At 39.2% G+C, this 24256-nt stretch overlaps 1 protein-coding gene across 2 annotated transcripts in view; it reads left to right on the top strand.

Moving 5' to 3' along the window:
• The window catches only part of Sf3b3 (splicing factor 3b subunit 3), a 48924-nt gene extending 25471 nt beyond the window's left edge, over positions 1–23453 (top strand). For both annotated transcript variants that reach the window (XM_046434841.2, XM_046434842.2), the window contains exons 12-26: positions 1432–1583; positions 2274–2429; positions 3251–3406; positions 4032–4175; positions 7551–7673; positions 8620–8774; positions 16403–16577; positions 17213–17418; positions 17516–17672; positions 18597–18722; positions 19581–19793; positions 20369–20467; positions 21712–21855; positions 22431–22535; positions 22855–23453. In XM_046434841.2, the coding sequence (XP_046290797.1) occupies positions 1432–1583; positions 2274–2429; positions 3251–3406; positions 4032–4175; positions 7551–7673; positions 8620–8774; positions 16403–16577; positions 17213–17418; positions 17516–17672; positions 18597–18722; positions 19581–19793; positions 20369–20467; positions 21712–21855; positions 22431–22535; positions 22855–22995 (2252 nt within the window). In that variant the 3' untranslated portion in view covers positions 22996–23453. The remainder of the gene's footprint in view (positions 1–1431; positions 1584–2273; positions 2430–3250; positions 3407–4031; positions 4176–7550; positions 7674–8619; positions 8775–16402; positions 16578–17212; positions 17419–17515; positions 17673–18596; positions 18723–19580; positions 19794–20368; positions 20468–21711; positions 21856–22430; positions 22536–22854) is intronic.
• Positions 23454–24256: the final 803 nt, after the last annotated feature.

Below are 24256 nucleotides of genomic sequence, written 5' to 3'. Positions count from 1 at the left end.
CAAAAAAACCAAGTGACTTCTTCACTAGTATTCATGATTTGGAAATTGAGCCTGTACCCTGTGGATTCTTGGTCTAGGCAGTAAAACATGCATTGGGAAGGGTTTTTGATCCCTGGTTTTTAGCTACTATAGTACACATACTGTTATTAGCTGAAACAGAAGTTTTGCCAAAAAGTACTTGCCCTTACAATGTGAAGCAGCCTCAAAATTATTTCTGTTATAATGTGGTGTTTGCCAGCCCCTAGATTGATTTTATGTCCTGCTAATAGGTCAGAACACTACTGTGGGCTATATAAATGATGTATCTTTACCTGACCCCTCCTATAAAGAATGCTGATTCTGCTGAACTAATCTAGTAACTTTAGTTTATCTGGAACTCAACTTAGAGCAGTCAAAACCAAAAATGTGTTATGGAATCAGCCAGCCCAATGGTACTGAGTTCTTACAATACTCAGGCAAACAAGGTCCCATAGCTGCCATTCTTAAGAGTGAGATAGCCAGTCCGATTTAGTCCCTTGTCTTGTTCTGTCCTTTGTTCATCTGATTGCTAATCTCAACTCTTCTTTTAAAAAAAGATGTGCCTTTATTCAACATTTATGAAGTTTTATGCCACAAACATTGTTGGATGTGGGAGACACAGAAGCTGTTTTATGTTGTAATATGGGAAATAGATGGCCTTTAACTATGGAATCTGCAGAGGAAACTTTTGGGGTTGCCTGTATACTTCAGGTCTCTGACCTCCTTGAGAATCTCATTAGTGTTTGTTTATCCAACTACATTTCATTTTGAAAAACAAACCCTAATAGGATTGGTCATGATCACTGGGTTGTATTTTTAAATAGTGAAAAACCAGAGGGGTCAAAGAATGATAATATAAACATATCCCCTCCCCCATTTCCTGGTTATTTGGTGTTCTTACATCATTCCCAATGGGACTAGGACTCTCTCAATTTCCAGTGCTAGAATAACTTAATCACATGGAGGTTTAGTAATCTGTTTCATTCATTAGAGCTTATATTCCTACATTAGCTGCTTCTGGGAAAAGTTAGGGATCTTTCCTAGTTTTAAGGAATATTTCTTCTAGCTATTGGCAACTGTCAAAACATGCTGTAGCTCGACATATATAGTACTAGTAGTAAAGATTTCTTCATGCCTTTGATTCCCTTACATTGTCCTCTCTCATTTCTCTAGAAAATGTCTCAGAGTATTAATTTTCAAAGATGCTGAGGAAAATATTTGTATTCAACGCATTGAGGCATTTATATGTAGCCTCTATGGTGCTCAGTTATCTTTTGGATCATTTTGTGCTTTGTGTCTATGCTGACCATACATAGAAATGCCTTGGAAGAATTCTTAAAACTCTTATGTGTCATTTGACTTTTTAATTCTGAGGAGTTCTTAGCTGACCAACTCCTTTCTTTCTTTTTCCAGATGAGTTTGATGCCTACATCATTGTGTCTTTCGTGAATGCCACCCTTGTACTGTCTATTGGAGAGACTGTAGAAGAAGTGACTGACTCTGGGTTCCTGGGTACCACCCCAACCTTGTCCTGCTCCTTGTTAGGAGATGATGCCTTGGTACAGGTGAGAATTCTCAGAGCTTACTTGCTTAGCTTGTTTTCTCATTTCTTTGCCTTTGTTGTGCTATATAGGCAGCTGCATTCAGGTCTCTCTCCACCGAAAGCCTTAGGGAGGGGCTTGCTATTTTATCAAAATATAGAACTACACCAAGAATTGGATTTTTCAGATTTTTACCAACTTAACTATTCATTTAGAGAATTTTGAAACATAATATTCCTCTTTGCCATTTCTATAGTTGCTTCAGAGCTCCATCTCTATAAAGTTTTCATTTATTTTTTTCACGCGAATCCAGGGGTACTCTGCCATTGAGCTACATCCCCAACCATCTCCCCACTACTTTTTTTTTTTTTTTTTTTTTTTTGAGACAGTCTCACTGATTTGCTGAGACTGCCTTGAATTTGCGGTCTTATCTCAGGCTCCCAAGTTAGTGAGATTACAGGCATGCCCCACTTTTCCCAGCTATTAAAGATTTTAATACTTATTTTGTTGATAAGTTTTGAACTTCTTCAAAGTGGACATTGCAAAACATAAACTTTAAAAAGTTATCCTTCTCTGGACTTACCAACTCCAGTTGGTGCCTCAAATGCAGTGGCTCTAGATCTACCAGGGATGACAGATCTGACAGGTCTAGGGATCATTCTGAGTGATGAGTCAAATCACTAAGGTCAGGTTTCCTTCCTTTCCTGACTCCAGGTTTATCCAGATGGTATTCGGCACATTCGAGCAGATAAGAGAGTCAATGAATGGAAGACCCCTGGAAAGAAAACAATTGTGAAGTGTGCAGTGAACCAGCGACAAGTGGTGATTGCCCTGACAGGAGGAGAGCTGGTCTATTTTGAGATGGATCCCGTATGTTATTTTACAATTAATGTGGGACTTAGTATATGGTCCAGAGGTAAAGTGGAGAATTGTCATCCAGGCATCTAGAGTGCATTCACAACAAAGACAATGAGGGAATGTAATTGTCCACAAACCAATCTTGCCCTTTCTAAGGGAGAAAAAAGGAGGAAATTGATGTTTGATTCTATTGGAGTTGGAAGATTACCTCCTAGGAGTAAAACACTTGATCCCTCTGCATTTTACACCTACTTTTCCAACAAATATTTGGCAGAGCTTTGTTTTCTACCATCTTAATCCATTAGGGAAATTTTCTTTTCCTCTTCTGTATGGAAGTCTGGCAATACTAAACTATCTTGCTCTTAAGGAGTTTCTAGTGTGGTTGAGATTTCTATTTATTTATTTATTTAGTGGTGCTGGGATCGAACCCAGGGCCTTGTGTGTGGCAAGCACTCTGTCAACTGAGCTATATCCCCACCCTGAGATTTTTTTGTTTTTAATCATCATATTTGAATTCCCTTTCTCCCAAAGTATTTTCATGAACAGCTTAAACATTTTTATTTCTGTTTCCTGAGGACTGTGGTGGCACATTAAGTTTGTTAAAGTTCTCGTTTCTTTTCTTACTCAGACACATTAATTTTGCTTGCTGTTAGCTTGTTAAATATTGTCTTGGGTTCTTAGGTTGAGAAATTGTTGGTCACTGAATATATAAGGGGAGTGGGAAGAGCCAGAAAGAAACCTAACACCTGTCTTCCTTCCCTGGATGAGGATTTTGGTGTGAATTGGAGCATCTAGACACATCTTCTGAACACACTATGTTTTCCCTTATGTAGTCGGGACAGCTGAATGAGTACACTGAACGGAAGGAGATGTCAGCAGATGTGGTGTGCATGAGTCTGGCTAATGTGCCCCCTGGAGAGCAGCGTTCTCGCTTCCTGGCTGTGGGACTGGTGGACAATACTGTCAGAATCATCTCCCTGGACCCCTCAGTGAGTGACACCCTCAATTTCAAGGATCTTCTGGTTGGAATCTGAACACCTGGGTCCTAAAATCTATATTTGCTGCTACTCTTTTTTTGGGGGGTGGGGGTGTATGTGGTGCTGGGGATTGAACCCAGGGCCTCATGCATGCTAGGCAAGCTCTGTACCACTGAACTATACCCCTAGCCCTGTACCTGCTGCTTCTCTTGATTATCATAGCAGCATACTTTAGGAGTCTTGTGCTGTGGTTGAGAATGTTGATCTGAAACTACTGAATGTTTCTTTTAGCTAATCCTTGAGTCTCTTTTGTACTAAAAACCCCAAACCCCAAGACTATATATGGAAGGAATTTTACTTGCTTCCAGGCCTTAGGTAACTTTCAGAGAGGTACCCATTACTTATTTGCTCTTACATTTTCTGTTTTGATAAAAGGAGAAAAACAATATTTTTCAGAACTTAATTCTGAGATTTAGTTAAAATTAACAATGCACTATCCTCTCATTCCTGGAGTTTTCTCTGCCCACAAGAAGGTTCTTCCTGCAATGCTAGCATTAGATTTTTCTGAATGTTTTTTTCCAAATTGGTCATTTCCTGTTTTGAATGATTTTTCTGTCCTCCCTACCTCCAACCCCAGGACTGTTTGCAACCTCTGAGCATGCAAGCTCTCCCAGCTCAGCCTGAGTCCTTGTGTATTGTGGAAATGGGTGGGACCGAGAAGCAGGACGAACTGGGTGAGAGGGGCTCTATTGGCTTCCTCTACCTAAACATTGGACTGCAGGTAAGAGATCCAGAGGTTGACGTTGTTGTTGTCAGGACTTATGTAGGTTTTACACACTCCTTTGTCCAATAAAGGCATTTTTGTGCCCAGAATTTCAGATGCCAACTTATGAGAAATGAACAATGTTCTGGGCTCTACTTTTCTCAGCACTTTGATTAGAACATATCAGCTCTGGAAAAAAGTATTTTTACATTTGATAAAAACACCTTGCTTTCCCTGTTCTGGGTCAGAACTGGCTAATGTGCTCCCTGGAGAGCAGCAGTCTCGCTTCCTGGCTGTGGGACTGGTGGACAATACTGTCAGAATCATCTCCCTGGACCCCTCAGTGAGTGACACACTCAATTTCAAGGATCTTCTGGTTGGAATCTGAACACCTGGCCCCTAAAATCTACATTTGCTGCTTCTCTCTCTTTTTTTTTTTTTTTTTGATGTGTGTGTGTGTGTGTGTTGCTAGGGATTGAACCCAGGCCTCATGCATGCTAGGCAAGCTCTGTACCACTGAACTATACCCCCAGCCCTGTACTTACTGCTTCTCTTGATTATTATAGCAGCATACTTCAGGGGGGGATCTTTGAGTCACATGCAGTCCCCACAATATTCAGCTTTTTGAAATCAATACCTTAGAGTTCCTAATTGACTTCTCTCGCGATAAAGGATCCCTACATGTTCCTTGTTCTCAAAGGATCTGAGCTCTTCATGTCATATTAAAAGTAGGAACCTAAGGATACGAGAGTGTTGGGGCTCTTGATTATGTACTTTTTATTTTCCTTGACTATTATTTACATGAACACATTAATTAATTTAACCTAGATATTTTTGCTTTTTTTTTTTTTTTTTTTTTTTTAATAGCAGAGATTGAACTCGGGCACTGAGCCACATCCCCAACCCTATTTTGTATTTTATTTAGAGACAGGATTTCTCTGAGTTGCTTAGCACCTCGCTTTTGCTGAGGCTGGCCTCGAGGTTGCAGTCATCCTGCCTTGGCCTCCCGAGCCGCTTAGATTACAGGTTTACACCACTGCACAGAGCATATTTTTGCTTTTTTTTTTTTTTTTTGTATTTTTTAGTGGTAGTTGGACACAATACCTTTATTTTATTTATTTACATATGGTGCTAAGGCTTGAACCCCTAGGTCCTTGCATGTGCTAGGTGAGTACTCTACGCTCAGCCCCAGCCCGTATTTTTGCTTTTTCAATTTACTTAAAAAAAAAAAAATTTAAGCTATTGTTGGACACAGTACCTTTATTTTATTTAATTTGTGGTGCTGAGGATGGAACCCAGTATCTCACACATGCTAGGCGAGCACTGTATCGATGAGCCACAATCCCAGCCCCTTAAATTTACTTTTTTTTTTTTTTAGAAGTTTTCAAGCATAAACAGAACTTAAGACTAGTGTAATACGCCTCCTTTCCCTCTTTTTCCTGGAGTATTTTAAAACAAATCCAAGATAATGAGTCATTTTTCATTTTCAAATACTTGATGAAAGTACCTTTAACAGATGTTTTCTTAAAGCACTAATATTCTCACACCCAGCAAAAATCTTGTATTCCTTACTATCATGTGATACTTTGTCTCTGTTATAGTTTTTGCCATAAAAGAGTGGCCATATAATTGGATCTACTCAAGATTTCAATAGAACAGTTCATAATTTGCATTTGCTTTCTGTCTTTTTTTTTTTCCAGTACCTGGGATTACATCAAGGGGCACTTTGCCACTGAACCACAACCCTAGCACCTCCACCTTTTAAAATTTTTTGTTTTGAGAGGGTCCCACTAAGTTGTTAGGGCTGTGCTAAATTGCTGAGGCTGGCTTTGAACTCATGATCCTCCTACCTCAGCCTCCCAAGTTTCTGGGATTACAGACATGCCACCACACCCAGCTGTTTCCTGTCTTTTAACGTCTCATAATAACTGTCCCACCCCCATTCTTTTTTTTAAGAGACCAGATAATATTTCTTGTAGAATTTACTTTTTTTTTTTTTTAACCTTTATTTTTATGTGGTGCTAAGGATTGAACCCAGTGCCAAGCCACAACCCCGACCCCTGAACTAAGTCTTTTGAAATCTGGTATTTGATACTTTTTTTTTTTTTTTTTTTTTGTATTGGGGATTTAATTTAGAGGTAATGGCAGTTAACCAGTAAGCCACATCTCCAGTCCTTTTTGTTTGTTTGTTTGTTTTTGTTTTTGTTTTTGTGGTGCTAGGGATTGAACCCATGGCCTTGTGCATGGGAGGCAAGCACTCTGGTATTTGATACTTTAAACTTAACAGCGTATATCAGTTCTGACTAGCCACACTTTTGATGTTTAATGGCTGTAGGACTGGCTAGTACAGATAACAATATTTGTTTAATTCAGATTTAATTTGAGGTGATAAGAATAGTTCAGCAATGGTGCTATTTATTTCCTATTGCATCACATTAGATACAGGAATATCTAGTTGTCCCAATTCTATTGATGTTGAAATGTTTGTATTATGTTTTAAAGCTTCCCTTTAGCTTTTAAACTTAATAGTTATTGATACATATTGCCTATATTGATTATTTCGTTGGGGGGTTGGAAAATGATTTTCTAATTTCTTTCTGTATTTAATTGGATGGAATTCTTCTCTAAAGACAAAATGAGATTCATTTGCTTATCCTAAATGTAGTCTATGCAGGAAAAGATCAGTACTTTATTTTTTCTCTTTGTTCATTTGTATCCAGAGTTAAGGAGTTAGGGCCATAACAGTCTGTCTCCAGAGGGGACTGATGAAGTGGGTATTCTGGTTTTTCCTTTTTAAAGTAACGTGATTTTGTATATTTGTATATATTTGTATATTTGTATATTTGTTCTTCAAACTATGCTATCGTTTTGTTGTTAAATTGTCTAATTTTAGACAACTGGAAGTTCCCCTTTGAAGTTTTTTCCTTTGTTCTTTTAACACGACCCCACTGTTTTGCCTTCTTGCACAATAAGATGTCCCACACGCATCTGGAACATTCTTGCCCCAGTCTTGAATCAGTCATTTCTTTTAGGAACCTTGTTCATTTTAGAGAAAATGGTGTATAAAGACCATACTCCGTGGGCCTGGGATTTTTAAACTCTGGATCTATTTTAAAATTATAAAAGAGATTTTAACATTCACGATTTAAAAAAAAAAAAGTACAGGGTATATAGTGAAGAATAAGTATATTTTTCATTTAGTAGATTTTATTTGAATGAGTGATTTATTGAAAGAATAATGAATGACTGATGCTTAGGTTTGTTTTTTTTTTTTTTAAACCACTAAGCCATTTTCCTTTTGTCTGCTCTGAAAGTAGCTAAGAGGGAGATTTCCTCATCATATCTGATAAGCTTGCATTGTAAGTAGGCTCACCCACTCCTTCTTTTGATTAGAACGGTGTGCTGCTGAGAACTGTCCTAGACCCTGTCACTGGAGACCTGTCTGATACTCGCACTAGGTACCTGGGGTCCCGTCCTGTGAAACTCTTCCGAGTCCGGATGCAAGGCCAGGAGGCAGTAAGTAATAAAGTGGGGCAGGCAGCATATACAGATGTTATTAGTGACACCAGCTGAAAAAAAAATCCCTCTTTCACTAATTCACCAGTATATAATTGATATGATATCAATTCTATCTTGATTAGATGTAAAAATTGATGTAAAAATTCTTGGGACCCTTAACCTAGAACTTCCTAACAGGGATTCCATGGCACTATGGCATCTGGTTTTAGGGAAATTGGAATATTGATCCCTTTTGCCCTTGGCTGGGGATAGTTGGAAACCTCCCACCCATGTCACCATTAGCCATGAATTGTCTAATTTACCCCAGGCTCATAGTAGCATGATTTACTACCTAATGTTAAAGAGATTGGAAAATGTATCCTTTGTAGTTAAGAGTAGTAGTTTGCTGAAGCTCTGCCAGTTCTTTTTTTTTTTTTTTTTTAAGAGAGAGAATTTTTTAATATTTATTTTTGACTTTTCGGCAGACACAACATCTTCGTTTGTATGTGGTGCTGAGGATCGAACCCAGGCCGCACACATGCCAAGCGAGCGCGCTACCGCTTGAGCCACATCCCCAGCCCGCTCTGCCAGTTCTTAAATGTTATCTCATTTTATTCTTACAGCTGGGGCTGGGGATGTAGCTCAGTGGAAGAGTGCTTGCCTTGCATGGATGAGGCTCTGGGTTCAATCCCAACACTGTTAAGAATTACTTTTTTTTTTTTTAAACTATAATAGTATTCCTATTCCTATGAAAACAGGCTCAGTGAGATGTAGTAATAATTAGCTTAGGTCATGCAGCTGGTAGCCCATGGATTTATCATATAGCATCATTTCTACTTCCTTTTTAAAAAATTTCCTTTTAGGTCTCAATATTCTGTGGGCTGAAATTTAGGTTAGGATATTTGGTCAGCCTACCATGTGTGAATTTTTCCCAAGCTCAATGAAAATGTTTTTCTCTCCTCAGGTATTGGCCATGTCAAGCCGCTCTTGGTTAAGCTATTCTTACCAGTCTCGCTTTCATCTCACTCCCCTGTCTTATGAGACCCTGGAATTTGCATCTGGTTTTGCCTCTGAACAGTGTCCTGAGGGCATTGTGGCCATCTCCACCAATACCCTGAGGTGAGTGCATTCCAGGTTTGGAGGCCAGCAGAAAGCATTTTTTTTGTTGTTGTTGTTTTAAATATTTTTAATTGTAGATGGACCCAATACTTTTATTTATTTATTTATTTTTATGTGGTGCTGAGGATTGAACACAGTGTCTCACATGTGCTAGGCGATTGCTGTACCACTGGTTTATAGCCCCAGCCTAGCAGAAAGCCTTTTTGCTGGTGTTGGAGGAAGTTGTGAAGAGATGGCAGAGAGCCAGCTCTTCACCGTGAGACTAGTGTGTTGCAAGTGAAACCTTCTTTTGGCTCAGAATTTAAGTACCTGGAAGCCAAGTGTCAATGTTGGGAGTTTTAGCTTCTGTTTAAACTTTCAGGGCCAAGTTATAATACTTAGCGCTACTGTCCAGTCTTCAGATTAAGATTTTTGTTTTCCAGCAAAAGGGACAGGCAATGCCATTGGATTAGTTTATTTTTTTTAGACTTTCTTTCTTTATTTATTTCTTCTTTCTTTGTTTTTATGTGGTGCTGAGGATCGAACCCAATGTCTCACATGCTTGGGAAACACTCTACCACTAAGCCACAACCCCAGCAGGGTCCGATTATTGTTAACTATTTTGGACTCTTGTCATTTGCAGTATTATATCTGAAAGTTTGAACTCAGTGTAAGTTATTTAGGCCTTTTGCAAGCAATTTGGAAGCTATTGTTCTTACAGCATTGACTTTTTTTTAGTTGTAGATAGACACAATACCTTTATTTTGTTTATTAAGTTTGTTTTGTTTTTTAGTGTGCTAGGATCGAACCCAGTGCCTCAGGGGTGTTAGGCAAGCACTCTACCAATGAGCTACAACCGCAGCCCAACAGCATTGACTTTTAAGAGTCAAATATATTCTATTCTTATTAAGATAGAAAATAACCTGGTCAATTTGACTTTCTCAGGGTTTTTAATTTTTAATTTTTATTTTTTTAAGCTTTTTTTCCCCCCTGGGAACTCAGGGACTCTGTACCACAGAGCTACATTTCTAGCTCTTTATATTTTTATTTTAAGACAAGGTCTTGCCAAGTTGCTGAGGTTGTGATTCTCCTGCTTTGGCTTCCTCCGTACCTGGGATTACAAATGTGTACCACTGCACCCAGCTATAAGTTTTTAAGACATTGAAGTTGTTCATGTCCTGATTATTACTCTTGGTTGTTCACAATGAAACTAGTGTAGCCCTCTTGATTAAAAAAAAAAGATAAAACTGTTACTCTTTAAGTGAACTTGCTCTTTTGCAACAGCTTTTAGTATTTATTCATAGCTATTGTCTTATCTTTTGGCATTTTTATATACCTTTTCCAGCAGACTTAATCTTCCTGCATTCCTTATTATTATTTGTTTATTTTAAATCTCTGCACTTGCACTTGGAATACTTCTCCTTTATGTCTCTGCCTGTCATGGTTCCACCTGGGTCTCATATGTAGTCCCTAACTCCTGAATTGCCCTAGATTTAGATAATCTCCAGACTTTCTCCTAACAGGAACTTCGCCCCCCACCCCCCCACTTCCCTTAACTTCTTTAAGAGAAGGCCACTGCTATAAACATTGACATGAATTTTTGTGTGGACATAGGTTTTTTATTTTTCTCTGAAATGCAAAAGTGGAATTGGTAGGTAATATGAAAACTCTTTTAAAAACTTTTTGAGGAACTGCCAAATGGCTTTTCAAAGTGGCTGAACTATTTTACATTTCTACTAGCCAAGGTATGAGGGTTCCAATTTCTCCATATTCTTGCAAACACACACTTGCATTATGACTTTTGAGTCTAGCCATCTTGCTGAGTGTGAAGTGTATCATGATTTATATTTGTATGTTTCTGATGACTAATAGCAAGCATATTTTCATGTTTTTTGGCTATTTTTCTTAATGTCTATTCACGTCTATTGGCCATTTTTTAAATTGGGTTGTTGTCCTTTTATAAGTTCTAGTCTGTAATTGGTTGGCCCCATTGATTTGGGCTTGTGGTGAGGCAGCATATTGTTGTGGAATCATGTGGCAGAGCAAAACTGCTTACATTGTAAGCCTGGAAGGAAAAAGAGCAAGGAGGAGTCCAGGGTCTCATAATCCCCTTCTGGTTCACAACCTAGTGACCTAAAGATCTCCTACCAGGTTCCACCTCCTAAAGATTCTACCACTTCCCAAAAGCACCACCCTAGAACCAGGCTTTTATCATATGAGCCTTTGGGGGACATTCAACATCCAAACCAAAGCAAATTGTGAGTTCTTATATATTTTAGATATAAGACTCCTATCAAATACATGTTTTGAGTGTTTTTTCCTATTCTCTGGAGTTTTCTTTCATTTTCTTGATGGTGTCCTTTGTAACACTGAAGGCTAATTATTTTTTAAATAATTGTTTAAAAGTGTATCTGAAAACTACCCAAAGTATTGATTATCACCAATAGCTCATGCCTCCTCTTAGACAAATGCTGGGTAACTTTGTATTTTCCAAGAAGCAATATAGCATGACAACATCTGTGGACTAGTTTTGTATGTGTCTTTTTTTTTTTTTTTTTTTAAAGAGAGAGAGAGAATTTTTTTAATATTTATTTTTTTAGTTATTGGTGGACACGACATCTTTGGTTGTATGTGGTGCTGAGGATCGAACCCATGCCGCATGCATGCCAGGCGAGCGCGCTACCGCTTGAGCCACATCCCCAGCCCTGTATGTGTCTTTTTGAGGACAGGTTTCCTTTCTGCTTAGAGTCTGTGCTCTATAGGCCTTGTAGTTGTGAGTTAGATCACAGGAAAATGAGAACAATGGGATCAAAAATTGTGATTTTTTTTTTTTTCTTTATGGCATACTTAATTTTTTTCTTGATAGAATGATAATTTTTGATATTTAGATGGTTCATTTTATAATTAGGTATTTGTGAAATACTTGAATTTGTTTCTCCACAAATAAAGGAACATGGTAATTACTACTCAGAGAACTTGGGTGTGCACAGAGTGGAAATACCATCAATATTAATGTGAATAAGAAAATGTTTTTATTTTGTTTTATGTTCTGTGCTTCTGGGTTGGCTGTCTTAGCACTTTGGGAGTTTCCTGCTATCTTCCATTGTTGGATTTTAGGACTATGGTCAGACCGGATGTGGTATGTTGTTATTGTTTTTTGATGTTTTCTGTAGTTCTTAGGGACTTTATCTAGATTGGCTTATATTTTTTCTCTGTTGGTTTTGTTTTGTTTTACCTGAAAAGTTTTAATTTTCTCATTTCTGTTCTTTTGGAATTCGGATTAGATGTTTGAAGTCTTCTCATTCTGTCCTTCTTTGTCTTTCAGGCCCCATCCCCTTTCATATTCTATCTCTGATTCTGCTGCATTCTGGATAATTCTTCAATTATATGACCAGATCCTGCTTGATACTGGCTCTTCCTCAGAGTTTTGGAGGATTTATTTGGGGGTGGGTGTCTGTGTATGTATGTGTGTATTTCTGTTTACATGTAAAACATAATCTCTTGTTTTTATTAGGCTGGCCTTGAACTTTGTCTGTCTCAGCCTCCTGAACCTCTGGGATTACAGGCATGCGTGTGTCACCATATCTAGCCAAAAATAAAAAGTCTTTTGGCCTTTGATTTTTAGTTACCGTTTGATTTCTGGTGTACTGGTGACTGATTGAGATGTGAATTCCCTAGAGGCAAGTCTTATAATTTGTTCATCACATCATCCAGTGGTCTGTAGCTTATAGTCATGGCCACACAGGATAGTCCCAGTGTATATGTGAGGGTGGGGACTGAGGGAGAGGGTATATAATCGAATGGGTAATTGAGTTTAGAAAGAATGCCAGTTATAGAGTACCCATTCTCATTTCTATTAAAACCTTTTACAAAAGGTATATAACTTTTAAACACTGCTTACCTTCTTGAGAATTAGCAGTTCTATACATCGTTGAATTACCCTAAGTACATAGATAGCAATACCATTATTTTTAGCCCTCATAGAGAGATTCAGTGAAGAAATGGAAAGAAAGGGATTTGAGTGAGGTTTTAGATGACTCTGAAGGCCTTAGCTTGGAGGGGAGGTATTGTTAGTTTTTGTTTCTGGTGTGTGTGTGTTTCTGGAGATTAAACCCAGGGGTGCTCTATCTCTGAGCTACATTCCCAGCCCTATTTATTTATTTATTCACAATATTTCCAGAGCCTAACACATGCTAGGCAAGTGTTCTATCACTGAGCTCCATCGCCAGCCCCCCTTCAATTTTATATTGAGACTGAATCTTAAGTTAGTTACCCAGGCTGGCCTTTAACATGTGATCCTTCTTCCTCAGCCTCAGCTGGAATTACTGGCAAGTGCCACTGTCCCCAGCTTCATCATTTGAAAAATGGATGTCTTCTTTCCAAGCATGTCGTTAGTTAGTCCTCTCCTCTCAGGTGACTGTATTACTGGTTCTTGTGTGTTGTCTTCATACCGGAGTTTTAAGCATATGCTAATGAATATGTGTATGTGTTCTTTTTTTCTCTTGCTTTCGTAGAGAGCTTACTACATCCACTATTCACACCACGTTTTTCCTCATTTTATAGTACATCTTGGAAATCAATGTAAATATTATATGACTTCCATATTGTTTTATTGCTAGAGTGTAATATCATTCTTAGAAGTGGAGTTACTGGATCAAAGGTTATGTTCACTTGACATTTTTATTTATTTATTTATTTATTTTAAGAGAGGGAGGGAGAGAATGAATTTTTTTTTAAATTTTTTATTGTTGGTTGTTCAAAACATTACATAGTTTTTGATATATCATATTTCACACTTTGATTCAAGTGGGTTATGAACTCCCATTTTTACCCCGTATACAAATTGCAGAATCACATCAGTTACACATCCATTGATTTACATATTGCCATACTAGTGTCTGTTGTATTCTGCTGCCTTTCCTATCCTCTACTATCCCCCCTCCCCTCCCCTCCCCTCCCCTCTTCTCTCTCTACCCCCTCTACTGTCATTCATTTCTCCCCCTTGTATTATTTTCCCCTTTCCCCTCACTTCCTCTTGTATGAAATTTTGTATAACCCTGAGGGTCTCCTTCCATTTCCATGCAATTTCCCTTCTCTCTCCCTTTCCCTCCCACCTCTCATCCCAGTTTAATGTTAATTTTCTTCTCATGCTCTTCGTCCCTACTCTGTTCTTAGTTACTCTCCTTATATCAAAGAAGACATTTGGCATTTGTTTTTTAGTGATTGGCTAGCTTCACTTAGCATAATCTGCTCTAATGCCATCCATTTCCCTGCAAATTCTATGATTTTGTCATTTTTTAATGCAGAGTAATACTCCATTGTGTATAAATGCCACATTTTTTTAATCCATTCATCTATTGAAGGGCATCTAGGTTGGTTCCACAGTCTTGCTATTGTGAATTGTGCTGCTATGAACATCGATGTAGAAGGGGAATAGCTGGGTCAAATGGTGGTTCCATTCCCAGCTTTCCAAGAAATCTCCATACTGCTTTCCAAATTGGCTGCACCAATTTGCAGTCCCACCAGCAATGTACAAGTGTACCCTTTTCCCCACATCCTCGACAGCACTTGTTGTTTGACTTCATAATGGCTGCCAATCTTACTGGAGTGAGATGGTATCTTAGGGTGGTTTTGATTTGCATTTCTCTGACTGCTAGAGATGGTGAGCATTTTTTCATGTACTTGTTGATTGATTGTATGTCCCCCTCTGAGAAGTGTCTGTTCAGGTCCTTGGCCCATTTGTTGATTGGGTTATTTGTTATCTTATTGTCTAATTTTTTGAGTTCTTTGTATACTCTAGATATTAGGGCTCTATCTGAAGTGTGAGGAGTAAATATTTGTTCCCAGGATGTAGGCTCCCTATTTACCTCTCTTATTGTTTCTTTTGCTGAGAAAAAACTTTTTAGTTTGAGTAAGTCCCATTTGTTGATTCTAGTTATTAACTTTTGTGCTATGGGTGTCCTATTGAGGAATTTGGAGTCCGACCCCACCGACTGTAGATCGTAGCCAACTTTTTCTTCTATCAGACGGCGCGTCTCTGATTTGATATCAAGCTCCTTGATCCATTTTGAATTAACTTTTGTGCATGGCGAGAGAAAGGGATTCACTTTCATTTTGTTGCATATGGATTTCCAGTTTTCCCAACACCATTTGTTGAAGATGCTATCCTTCCTCCATTGCATGCTTTTAGCCCCTTTATCAAATATAAGATAGTTGTAGTTTTGTGGATTGGTTTCTGTGTCCTCTGTTCTGTACCATTGGTCCACCCACCTGTTTTGGTACCAGTACCATGCTGTTTTTGTTACTATTGCTCTGTAGTATAGTTTGAAGTCTGGTATCACTATACCGCCTGATTCACACTTCCTGCTTAGCATTGTTTTTGCTATGAGAGAATGAATTTTAACATTTATTTTTCAGTTTTTGGCGGACACAACCTCTTTGTATGTGGTGCTGAAAATCGAACCCGGGCCGCACGCATGCCAGGCGAGCGCGCTACCGCTTGAGCCACATCCCCAGCCCTCACTTGACATTTTAGAAAACTACTCCCTGTGCCATATCGTCTAAGATCTTCTGAGATTCTTGTCTTTCTAATTCTTAAACCTTTCTCAGGTTTGAGGGCTCAGTCAATTTGTAGTTTAACTCTGTACCTCTTTTCAACTACTAGAATTTTATTTGGCATTTCATATCTACTATAATCTACTATTTTATCCTTTGTAGGTTTTTATGTTTTAATGCAGAAAATATTTAAACTGTGACTATAAGTACATCATTAGAAATCTAGTCACTATTTTTTAAGAGTGCCTACGTTCTCCTTGTTTTTACACATAGTTTGGCTTGGATTTGTGTTTCTATGTCCTGTTGGACAGAAGTTTGTATTCCCTTACTTGCTATCTCTTGGATTGTCCATGAGTTTCTTAAAGGTATGATGATTTTCATTCAGAATAGTACCATCTATTTTTAAAAACATGATCAGCGGGCTGGGGTTATAGCTCAGTGATAGAGCGCTTGCCTAGCACATGTGAAGCACTGGGTTCGAACCTTAGCACCACACAAAAATAAATAAATAGGAGCTGGGATTGTGGCTCAACGGTAAAGCACTCGCATAGCATGTGTAAGGCCCTGGGTTCAATCCTCAGCACCACATAAAAAAAAATATATTAAAGATATTGCATCCAAATACAACTAAAAAATAAATATTTTAAATAAATAAAATAAAGGTATGTCTCCAGCTACAATTTAAAATTTTCAAAAAAAAAAAAAAATGATCAGCCTAATACCACATTAGGTAATTGCAGTGCTTTACAACAAATTTAGAATTTTAGTGCTCCTTATTTCTGAATTTGTCAGTAAAAGAAGAGATTCTGCCTTTCACTATCATATTATCACTGGAGTGATAAATATCTTTGATGATCATAACGTGTGTTGCAATGGTAGATACCAAAATCAGTGTAAAATTGCTGAAGGGGATGGCCCTTCTGGATTTCCTTATTCACTATGTGGAATCTTCTAGCTTGCTGTCTTTTTGTATTTTGTAATGGCAACATTAAAGCTTCAGGGGTTGTGTTTACTATCACTGATCATGGTCCATTTCAGCATCAGTTTCTAGGTCCTGAGTGAATAACCTGTTAATCCTTTGCTTTTCATCTTAGGATTTTGGCATTGGAGAAGCTTGGTGCTGTCTTCAATCAAGTAGCCTTTCCACTTCAGTACACACCCAGGAAATTTGTCATCCACCCTGAGAGTAACAACCTTATCATTATTGAGACAGACCACAATGCCTATACTGAGGCTACAAAAGCTCAGAGAAAGCAGCAGATGGCAGAGGTGATGTGTCTGACTTCCGTGGTTCAGTTTAAAGGCGTGCCTGGGTACTTATATAGGAAAGTCAGTCTTGTGGCTGAGTATTAAAATACTAACCTGGATTATTCAGGATTCCACTTCCACTAAGGAAGAGTTCTTCAGTCCTTGAACTTCCAAAATAGGTTGTGTTAAATGTTTCCTGGATTTGAACCCAGAGGAAACAGCTTTCAGATTTCCCCACAATACCAGCTCTTTCCAGAAACCATTTCCTAGCAAAAACCAAATAATCATAACCATGTAGAACTGGATCCAGCCTGAAAGAGAGGAGATTAATAGTCTTAGCAAGGGATATGAAGTAATCTAGGTATAAAAATGGAGGTTTTCATTTTCACATTTCTCAGACCACTAATATTTGCTACAACTGGTATATTCTTTTGGCATTTTCTTCTCAAATTTAACTTGGTGGTAGTGATCCAGGTAGTGATCTTTGTACTTCCTTTCATCAGTGCATGTTTCCCTTGAATCTTTACTTTGGGAAATCCAGGTTTTAGATAACAGCAGTCTTTGCTATTTTATGTGTTAAGCTTCCCCTCTAATGTTCTTGCTGCTTACGCACTTCTCACCTCTGAACACACTGACTCTTTTCTTTTTGGATTTAGGAAATGGTGGAAGCAGCAGGAGAGGATGAACGTGAGCTAGCTGCAGAAATGGCAGCAGCATTCCTCAATGAAAACCTCCCTGAATCCATTTTTGGAGCTCCCAAGGCTGGCAATGGGCAATGGGCTTCTGTGATCCGGGTGATGAATCCTATTCAGGGTAACACCCTGGATCTTGTCCAGCTGGAACAGAATGAGGCAGCTTTTAGGTAAGGAGCTTAGGACAGTTCAGGATTTGTTAGGCAGGTACCAGAATTCTTTGGGTTTTGACTAATGCCTGACTCTTGCTTTTTTCTCTTTTTGTAGTGTGGCTGTGTGTAGGTTCTCCAACACTGGTGAAGACTGGTATGTGCTGGTGGGTGTGGCTAAGGACCTGATACTCAACCCTCGATCTGTGGCAGGAGGCTTTGTCTATACTTACAAGCTTGTGAACAATGGGGAAAAACTGGAGTTTTTGCACAAGGTACGAATCAGCCAGTGATTCCCTGACTCTTAGATTCTCCACTTTTGCTGAACTTATGAGTCAGATCTTTTGGGGATCAGCTCATTGATTCTAATCCATCTCTTGGCAGCACAGAGATAATGCTGAGGTCATGCTTTAGTGATGCACCAGTGCCTAGCTCCAAGAAGAAGCCTGGGTGCTAACCACCCACAGTGGGAAGATAGATGCACACTGAATCACCTCCTTGTTTACTGTCTCACTCAGCAAGCAGCAGTTCATGACCAAAATTTAGCAGTTTTAAACAATTAATATTCTGGGAAGTTACCATTTAATAGAAACAGAGTTTCTGTTTGGGAGGATAAAAAATCTGGAGATGATGTGGTGATAGTTGCATAACAGTATAAATATAGTTAATGCCTCTGAACTGTATAGACATGTCTTAAAATATAAAGGATAAATTACTCCCTCAGTCCTACCATGAGGAGTGTCTTCTTGAAGTTAATCACTTCACAGACCATTCTTTGTGTTAAACTTACTGTCTCTCTCTCATAACTGTCACTTTTCACTAGCATTCCTTTTCCATCCCTCCATAAACCTCAGTCACTTCTCAGATGTTGAAACTTAACTGTTAAATTTCATGGTGGCAGTTAAACCTAGCATAGGCTGAGGGCAGCACTCATCAGGCACCAGACTTCACATTTGTGGCATTGAGCCACTTGCTAGGTGAAATGCATTGTATAGGATCTGTTTACCCAAGGATGCTGTTTCATGGAGACTCCTGCATATATGGTTTATTTCTCTCATGAGCAAAGATACATAGAGTCACTTGCTGTCTATCTTCCTGACAGGTGCCCATAGAAGCAGGCAGTTCTGGGTTGAAGGGGTGAAACTAGCTTGTGGCTGTGTGTTCTGACAGGTGTATGACCTGTTTTTTTCTCTCAAAAGACTCCAGTGGAAGAAGTTCCTGCTGCCATTGCTCCATTTCAAGGGAGGGTGTTGATTGGTGTGGGGAAGCTTTTGCGAGTTTACGACCTGGGGAAAAAGAAGTTACTCCGAAAATGTGAGAATAAGGTAAATATTCTGATGTGGAGGCTAGGACCTAGCTATGAGGCAAGAGGGAGCATTGTTGGGGTAATGGACACTGATTCTTGAAGTCATGTGACTTTATTAGAACCATATTATATTCCCCCTATTCCACCCTCAGAATTAGACTTCTTAAGTCTTGAGAAGGGCAGAAGTAGATGATCTCATTCAAACCAAGAACCAGCTTTTTATTCTTATTTCTTATAAAGAATTTAGACATGTATTTTCACTATTATTGGGCTGGGGTTGTGGCTCAGTGGTAGAGCGCCTGCCTAGAATGTGTGTAAGGCACTAAGTTTGATCCTCAGTACCACATAAAAAATAAATAAAACAAAGGTATTGTGTCCATCTACAACTAAAAACAATTTTTAACAAAAGACTCATTCTTTTCCCTACCTTCTAGGCATTTATCGCTGGCTGCTATTCTTTTGATGTGTACTTTTCTGCATACCCTATGTATGTTCTAGTCAGAGAAAGCTGGATTTTTCTGTAGGTTCTTTTTTTTTTTTTTTTTTTTTTAATTATTTTTTGGGCTGGAGTTGTGGCTCAGCAATAGAGTGCTTGCCTCATACATGTGAGGCACTGCGTTCGATTCCCAGCACCGCATATAAACAAGCAAATAAAATAAAGGTCCATCAACAACTAAAAAATATTTTTTTAAAAAATGTATTTTTTAATTATAGTTGGACACAATATATTTATTTTTATGTGGTGCTGAGGATTGAACCCAGTGCCTCTCACATAGCTAGGCAAGCATTCTATCTCTGAGCCACAACCCCAGCCTCAATTTTCTGTAGGTTCGAATTCCAGAATTCATTTCTGATCTTGTTTTTTTCCCCCCCCCAGCATATTGCCAATTATATATCTGGAATCCAGACTATTGGACATAGAGTAATTGTGTCTGATGTCCAAGAAAGTTTCATCTGGGTTCGCTACAAGCGTAATGAGAACCAGCTCATCATTTTTGCTGATGACACCTACCCCCGGTGGGTCACTACAGCTAGCCTCCTAGACTATGACACTGTGGCTGGAGCAGACAAGTTTGGTAACATTTGTGTGGTGAGTTGTTATTTACTTTGGTTACTGTGATGTGTAGGAAAGTTAAGTTTGGTTTGTGGTGTTGGTAAAGCCAAAGAGCCAGGATTATGATCTCTAATACGGGAAGTAAACATGGGTATAAGATTCAGTCCTGCTAAGGCTAATTCTAAAAAACAGAAATCTTTCTGATCTTCTTACCAGTCTTTTGATATCCACTCCAAACCCCATCGTCACCTCCTTCCTTTCCATAGAACATAATTTAATATTGATAGGTTTTGTTTGAACTAATGGATAATATTTATTTTTACCTTTTGGTAGAATCTTAGCTTGCCCAGGCCTGACTTCTTTTGTCTGTAATCTGTAGTCTAGTTTTGTTCTTTTTGTGCTGAACCTTTCTTAAAGCTTGGTTCTCTTGGATTTCTCACACCTCAGACACAGCTCCCAGAGCAGGTATAGGATGTTTGGGCTCCAGCATCTGTCTAGATAGTTTTCCTAGGTAGTTTCTTGCTTAAAAGGACCCAGGCAAGCATATTGCTTTTTGATCCAGGGGAGCAGGTTTAGGTCCCATCCCTATGATTTGTGTCACTTCCTTATAGGTGAGGCTCCCACCTAACACCAATGATGAAGTGGATGAGGATCCCACAGGAAACAAAGCCCTATGGGACCGGGGCTTGCTCAACGGGGCCTCACAAAAGGTAAGATTGCACAAAGGGCCCAAGTGAAAGATAAGTTCACTACCTTCCCTCTTGCCCTCACTGAAGAAAGAGTCTTGATTGGATTATCCATGATGCACCTGACTGCTGAATGTTCTCTTGCATGTTCTTTATAAGTTTAAAATAAGAATTTTCTGAGACATTCTGTCAGAATGTCAATCAGTAAAAATCTATTTGGAGAACAGTGAGGTCCTTGAAAAATATGGACATAAGGTTCATTCCCAGTATTAGCCACCTCTTCTCTGGGTCTTGAACTTTGCTCATCTTCTGTAGGCATATACTTTAATAGAGAATCGCTGGACTTTTTGAAGACGGATCTGTTTTAGAGAACAACCTAGTGATAGCTGTTGTTTATAATTGTTATGTGGTTTTCTTTCTTTCTTTTTTTTTTTTTTAGTAGTAGTTGGACACAATACTTTTATTTCACTTATTTATTTTTTTTGTGGTGCTGAGAATCGAACCAGGGTCTTACACATGCAAAGTGAGTGCTCTACTGCTGAGCCACAACCCTAGCCCCTTCTTTTTTTCAATTGTAAACTTGATAATTTAACCAAAAGGTTTGTACATGATAATTGTTTACGAGAAATTATCTAACCTCAGTATGTTTTGCGGCACCAAGGTTTAAAATAATGAAGGAATGTAAAAAGGTGTTTTTAGATTTCAGTAATTTTTGGATTAAATTAATTAATTAACTAGTTTTGGTACTGGCGACTAAACCAGGGATGCTTAGCCACTGAACTATATTTTTAAACTTTTTTTTTTTTTTTTTATTTTGAGACAGGGTCTCACTAAGTTACTTAGGGCCTCACTAAGTTGCTGAGGCTGGTCTCGAACTTTGATCCTCCTGCTTTAGCCTCCAAGTCGCTGATATTACAGGCAGGTGCCATTGCACTTGGCAATTTTTCAATTTTAAAAGATAATGAAATGTGCTAGGTAGAGTGGCATAACTGGAATCTCAGCTAACTCTGGGAGGCTAAGGCAGAAGATTGCAAGTTTAAGGCCATCTAAGGATTGCAGGTTTAAACAACTTAGCAAGACCCCGTTTCAGAATTTTAAAATGGAAAGGGCTGGGGATTTTGCTTAGTAGTAGGGCATCCCTGGGTGTAATCCCTAGTTCTGTCCCAGAAAAAGGTGGTTAAATGTTCCTGGAGGCACTGCTTGCCCACAGGAAGCCTGAACAGGCTCCAGAGAGCACATATAGTTAATAGTTTGTTTTTGACTTGCAGGCAGAGGTGATCATGAACTACCATGTTGGGGAGACAGTGCTGTCATTACAGAAGACTACGTTGATCCCTGGAGGTTCAGAATCACTTGTCTATACCACCTTGTCAGGTGGAATTGGCATCCTTGTCCCATTCACATCCCATGAGGTGAGATTCCCCCACATGGTTTTGGCCTTGGCCTTGGCCTTTCTAGTGTTGAATCTGCCTAAGAGGGAAAGTCCATTTATGTATCCTTATTTGTAATTAGGAGTTACAAGTGCCTGGGAGAATAGGAATCCTGAAATTTTACCCCCTGAGCAAAATCATTTAATTTATATAATACTAATTCTGATTTGGGTATAGGTTATTCTCAGGCTAAAGCCCCAGAAATGGACTTCTACAGACTAGAAATGATGGAATGTTGTCCTTTGGGGGACTCATTGTCTTATGGAATTGGCTAAGTTTGGTTCATGTCATTCTAGCCAGGAATCTGACCTCACAGGCCACTGTTAGCAAATGACAGTCTCTCTTGTATTACAAATACAATGAGGTCTGTTTTGGACTTTAGCTCTCTTGTTATAACAGAAAAACCTGTGACCATCAGAAGAGTGGTGAGATGTTTACTGTCTGTTCATATGGTAAAAATCAGTGGCTCATTTGTTCATTGTGCTTGTGGAAACTATAGACTAGCAGTTGAAATCATTTTTTTTTCTCAGTGACAGATTCTTTGTTTCTTCCACCAGGACCATGACTTCTTCCAACACGTAGAAATGCACCTGAGGTCTGAGCATCCCCCGCTTTGTGGGCGGGACCACCTTAGCTTTCGTTCCTATTATTTCCCTGTTAAGGTAGGTTTCTCAGCCTATTCACCTGGTCTTTTCTCTGGGCTTCTGCTTCTTAAGAGAGTAGTCCTGAGTGGAGCAGTGAGTGAGTGGATTGATAGAGGAGGCAATGATGGGGATTCATGGTTAGTGATATTCTGAGCCCTCTTCTCACAGGGCAGGCCATAGCCAGAGAAGAAGCTGTACTGGGTTTTGTCAGTCTGAACTCCAGCTACTCAGGTATCTGGGGGAGAAGAAAAAGCTCTCTCTGCAGCTGCTGCTTTAGCATATGCCTTTTTCTTTGAGTATCAAACCTTTTTCTTTCTCTTACTCTTGCATGTCTCAGAATGTGATTGATGGAGACCTCTGTGAGCAGTTCAACTCCATGGAGCCCAATAAGCAAAAGAATGTCTCTGAAGAACTGGACCGAACCCCACCTGAGGTGTCCAAGAAGCTTGAGGATATCCGGACCCGTTATGCCTTCTGAGCCCTTACTGTACCTGTGGGCTTGCCAGAGACACTGTTTTTGACCCTTACTACCATCATTACCACCTGTCTTCTGCTATATGGCAGGAGAAAGGTGACTGGATATTTAAGGCTATAATATTAAAGCCAGTAGCTCTCTCCCCTCAACTCTTCCCTTGGAATGACTGGTTCCCCCTAAAATTGGCACAGATTCACTCACTTCTCCCTGCCCAGCACATGATACATTGTCCCAACCCAATGCTCTATTCCTGAAACCATCTCTGCATTGATATTTGGCTCTCTTCTACTTTTGTACACACCCTTAATTTTTAACTTGTTTTCCTGTAAATACAGTTTTGTACAATGTTATTTGTGGGAGGGAGGAAGATAAGTTAAGGTGGGGTCAGGTTGGATACAATATGACTCCTAAATTCTGTCACTTGGAACCTGCCCAGAAATGCAAACCTAGTTTTTAAGGTGGCTGGCATCTGTGTTTCTTTTTCTATGAATGAGAATTCAGGTGGGAGATTTGAGTGTGAATTGGAGAAAAAACTGAGTCCACTCCTTCCTCTCAGGTTTCTATCTGGATTTCTGATAACCTGTGGCCTCCTGTCACAGGCTCCCCTGTGATTTCTTTTAGTTTTCCTGATTCTTTGCTCTGCAGGTGGATGTCTACCCACTGTTCCCATTGGATACTGAGGAGTGGTGGTTGATGTCTTTTCCCAGTCTAAGTTCCCTTGTACTCTTGAAGTCTTAGAATGATTGGATTTAGCATGGCTCCCATCTGGGCAGTCTCATTAAACAAAGCTTCCTTCACTTCTTGAGAAAGTCCTTGACTACTATGAAGGGTCAACGAAAATAGATGATCCCAATACTAGCCTTCCCTTGGGACCCGTCAGTGTGTGTTGCACCCTTAAGCACATGGGGTGGGCTGTCTACAGTGCATATCTTGGGTAGATTTCAGAGGGCCTTGGGAATAAAAGGAAGGATCACTGAGAGCCCATCAGCCAGAAGTGGCCCAGTTTCAAAAATGTTCCAGTCCCCCAGTTGGAAATTCCTCCGCTTGCCTATGTGGGAAGCCCTAATCTTTCAGGCAATCCTTCTGAGCATTGGACCCAAAGAAACCTGAGCTCACTTGCTTTCAGAATGTCATAAAGTAAAACATTGAGTAACTTTTCTGTCATCTACAAATGGTATTTGGTAAGAATCCAAAATGGAGGTGATTATACGTGGCCTTTGAGCAGTCCAATGTAGAGAGGATTCCTAATCCATCTTTTTTTCCC

Source organism: Marmota monax, unplaced genomic scaffold (genome assembly GCF_021218885.2).
Source record: "Marmota monax isolate L192 unplaced genomic scaffold, Marmota_monax_Labrador192_F-V1.1 WCK01_AAM20220418_F8-fsc00024, whole genome shotgun sequence".
Taxonomy (NCBI): domain Eukaryota; kingdom Metazoa; phylum Chordata; class Mammalia; order Rodentia; family Sciuridae; genus Marmota; species Marmota monax.
The sequence above is the reverse complement of the archived record's forward strand: the minus strand, read 5'-3'. Positions and strand labels throughout refer to the sequence as shown.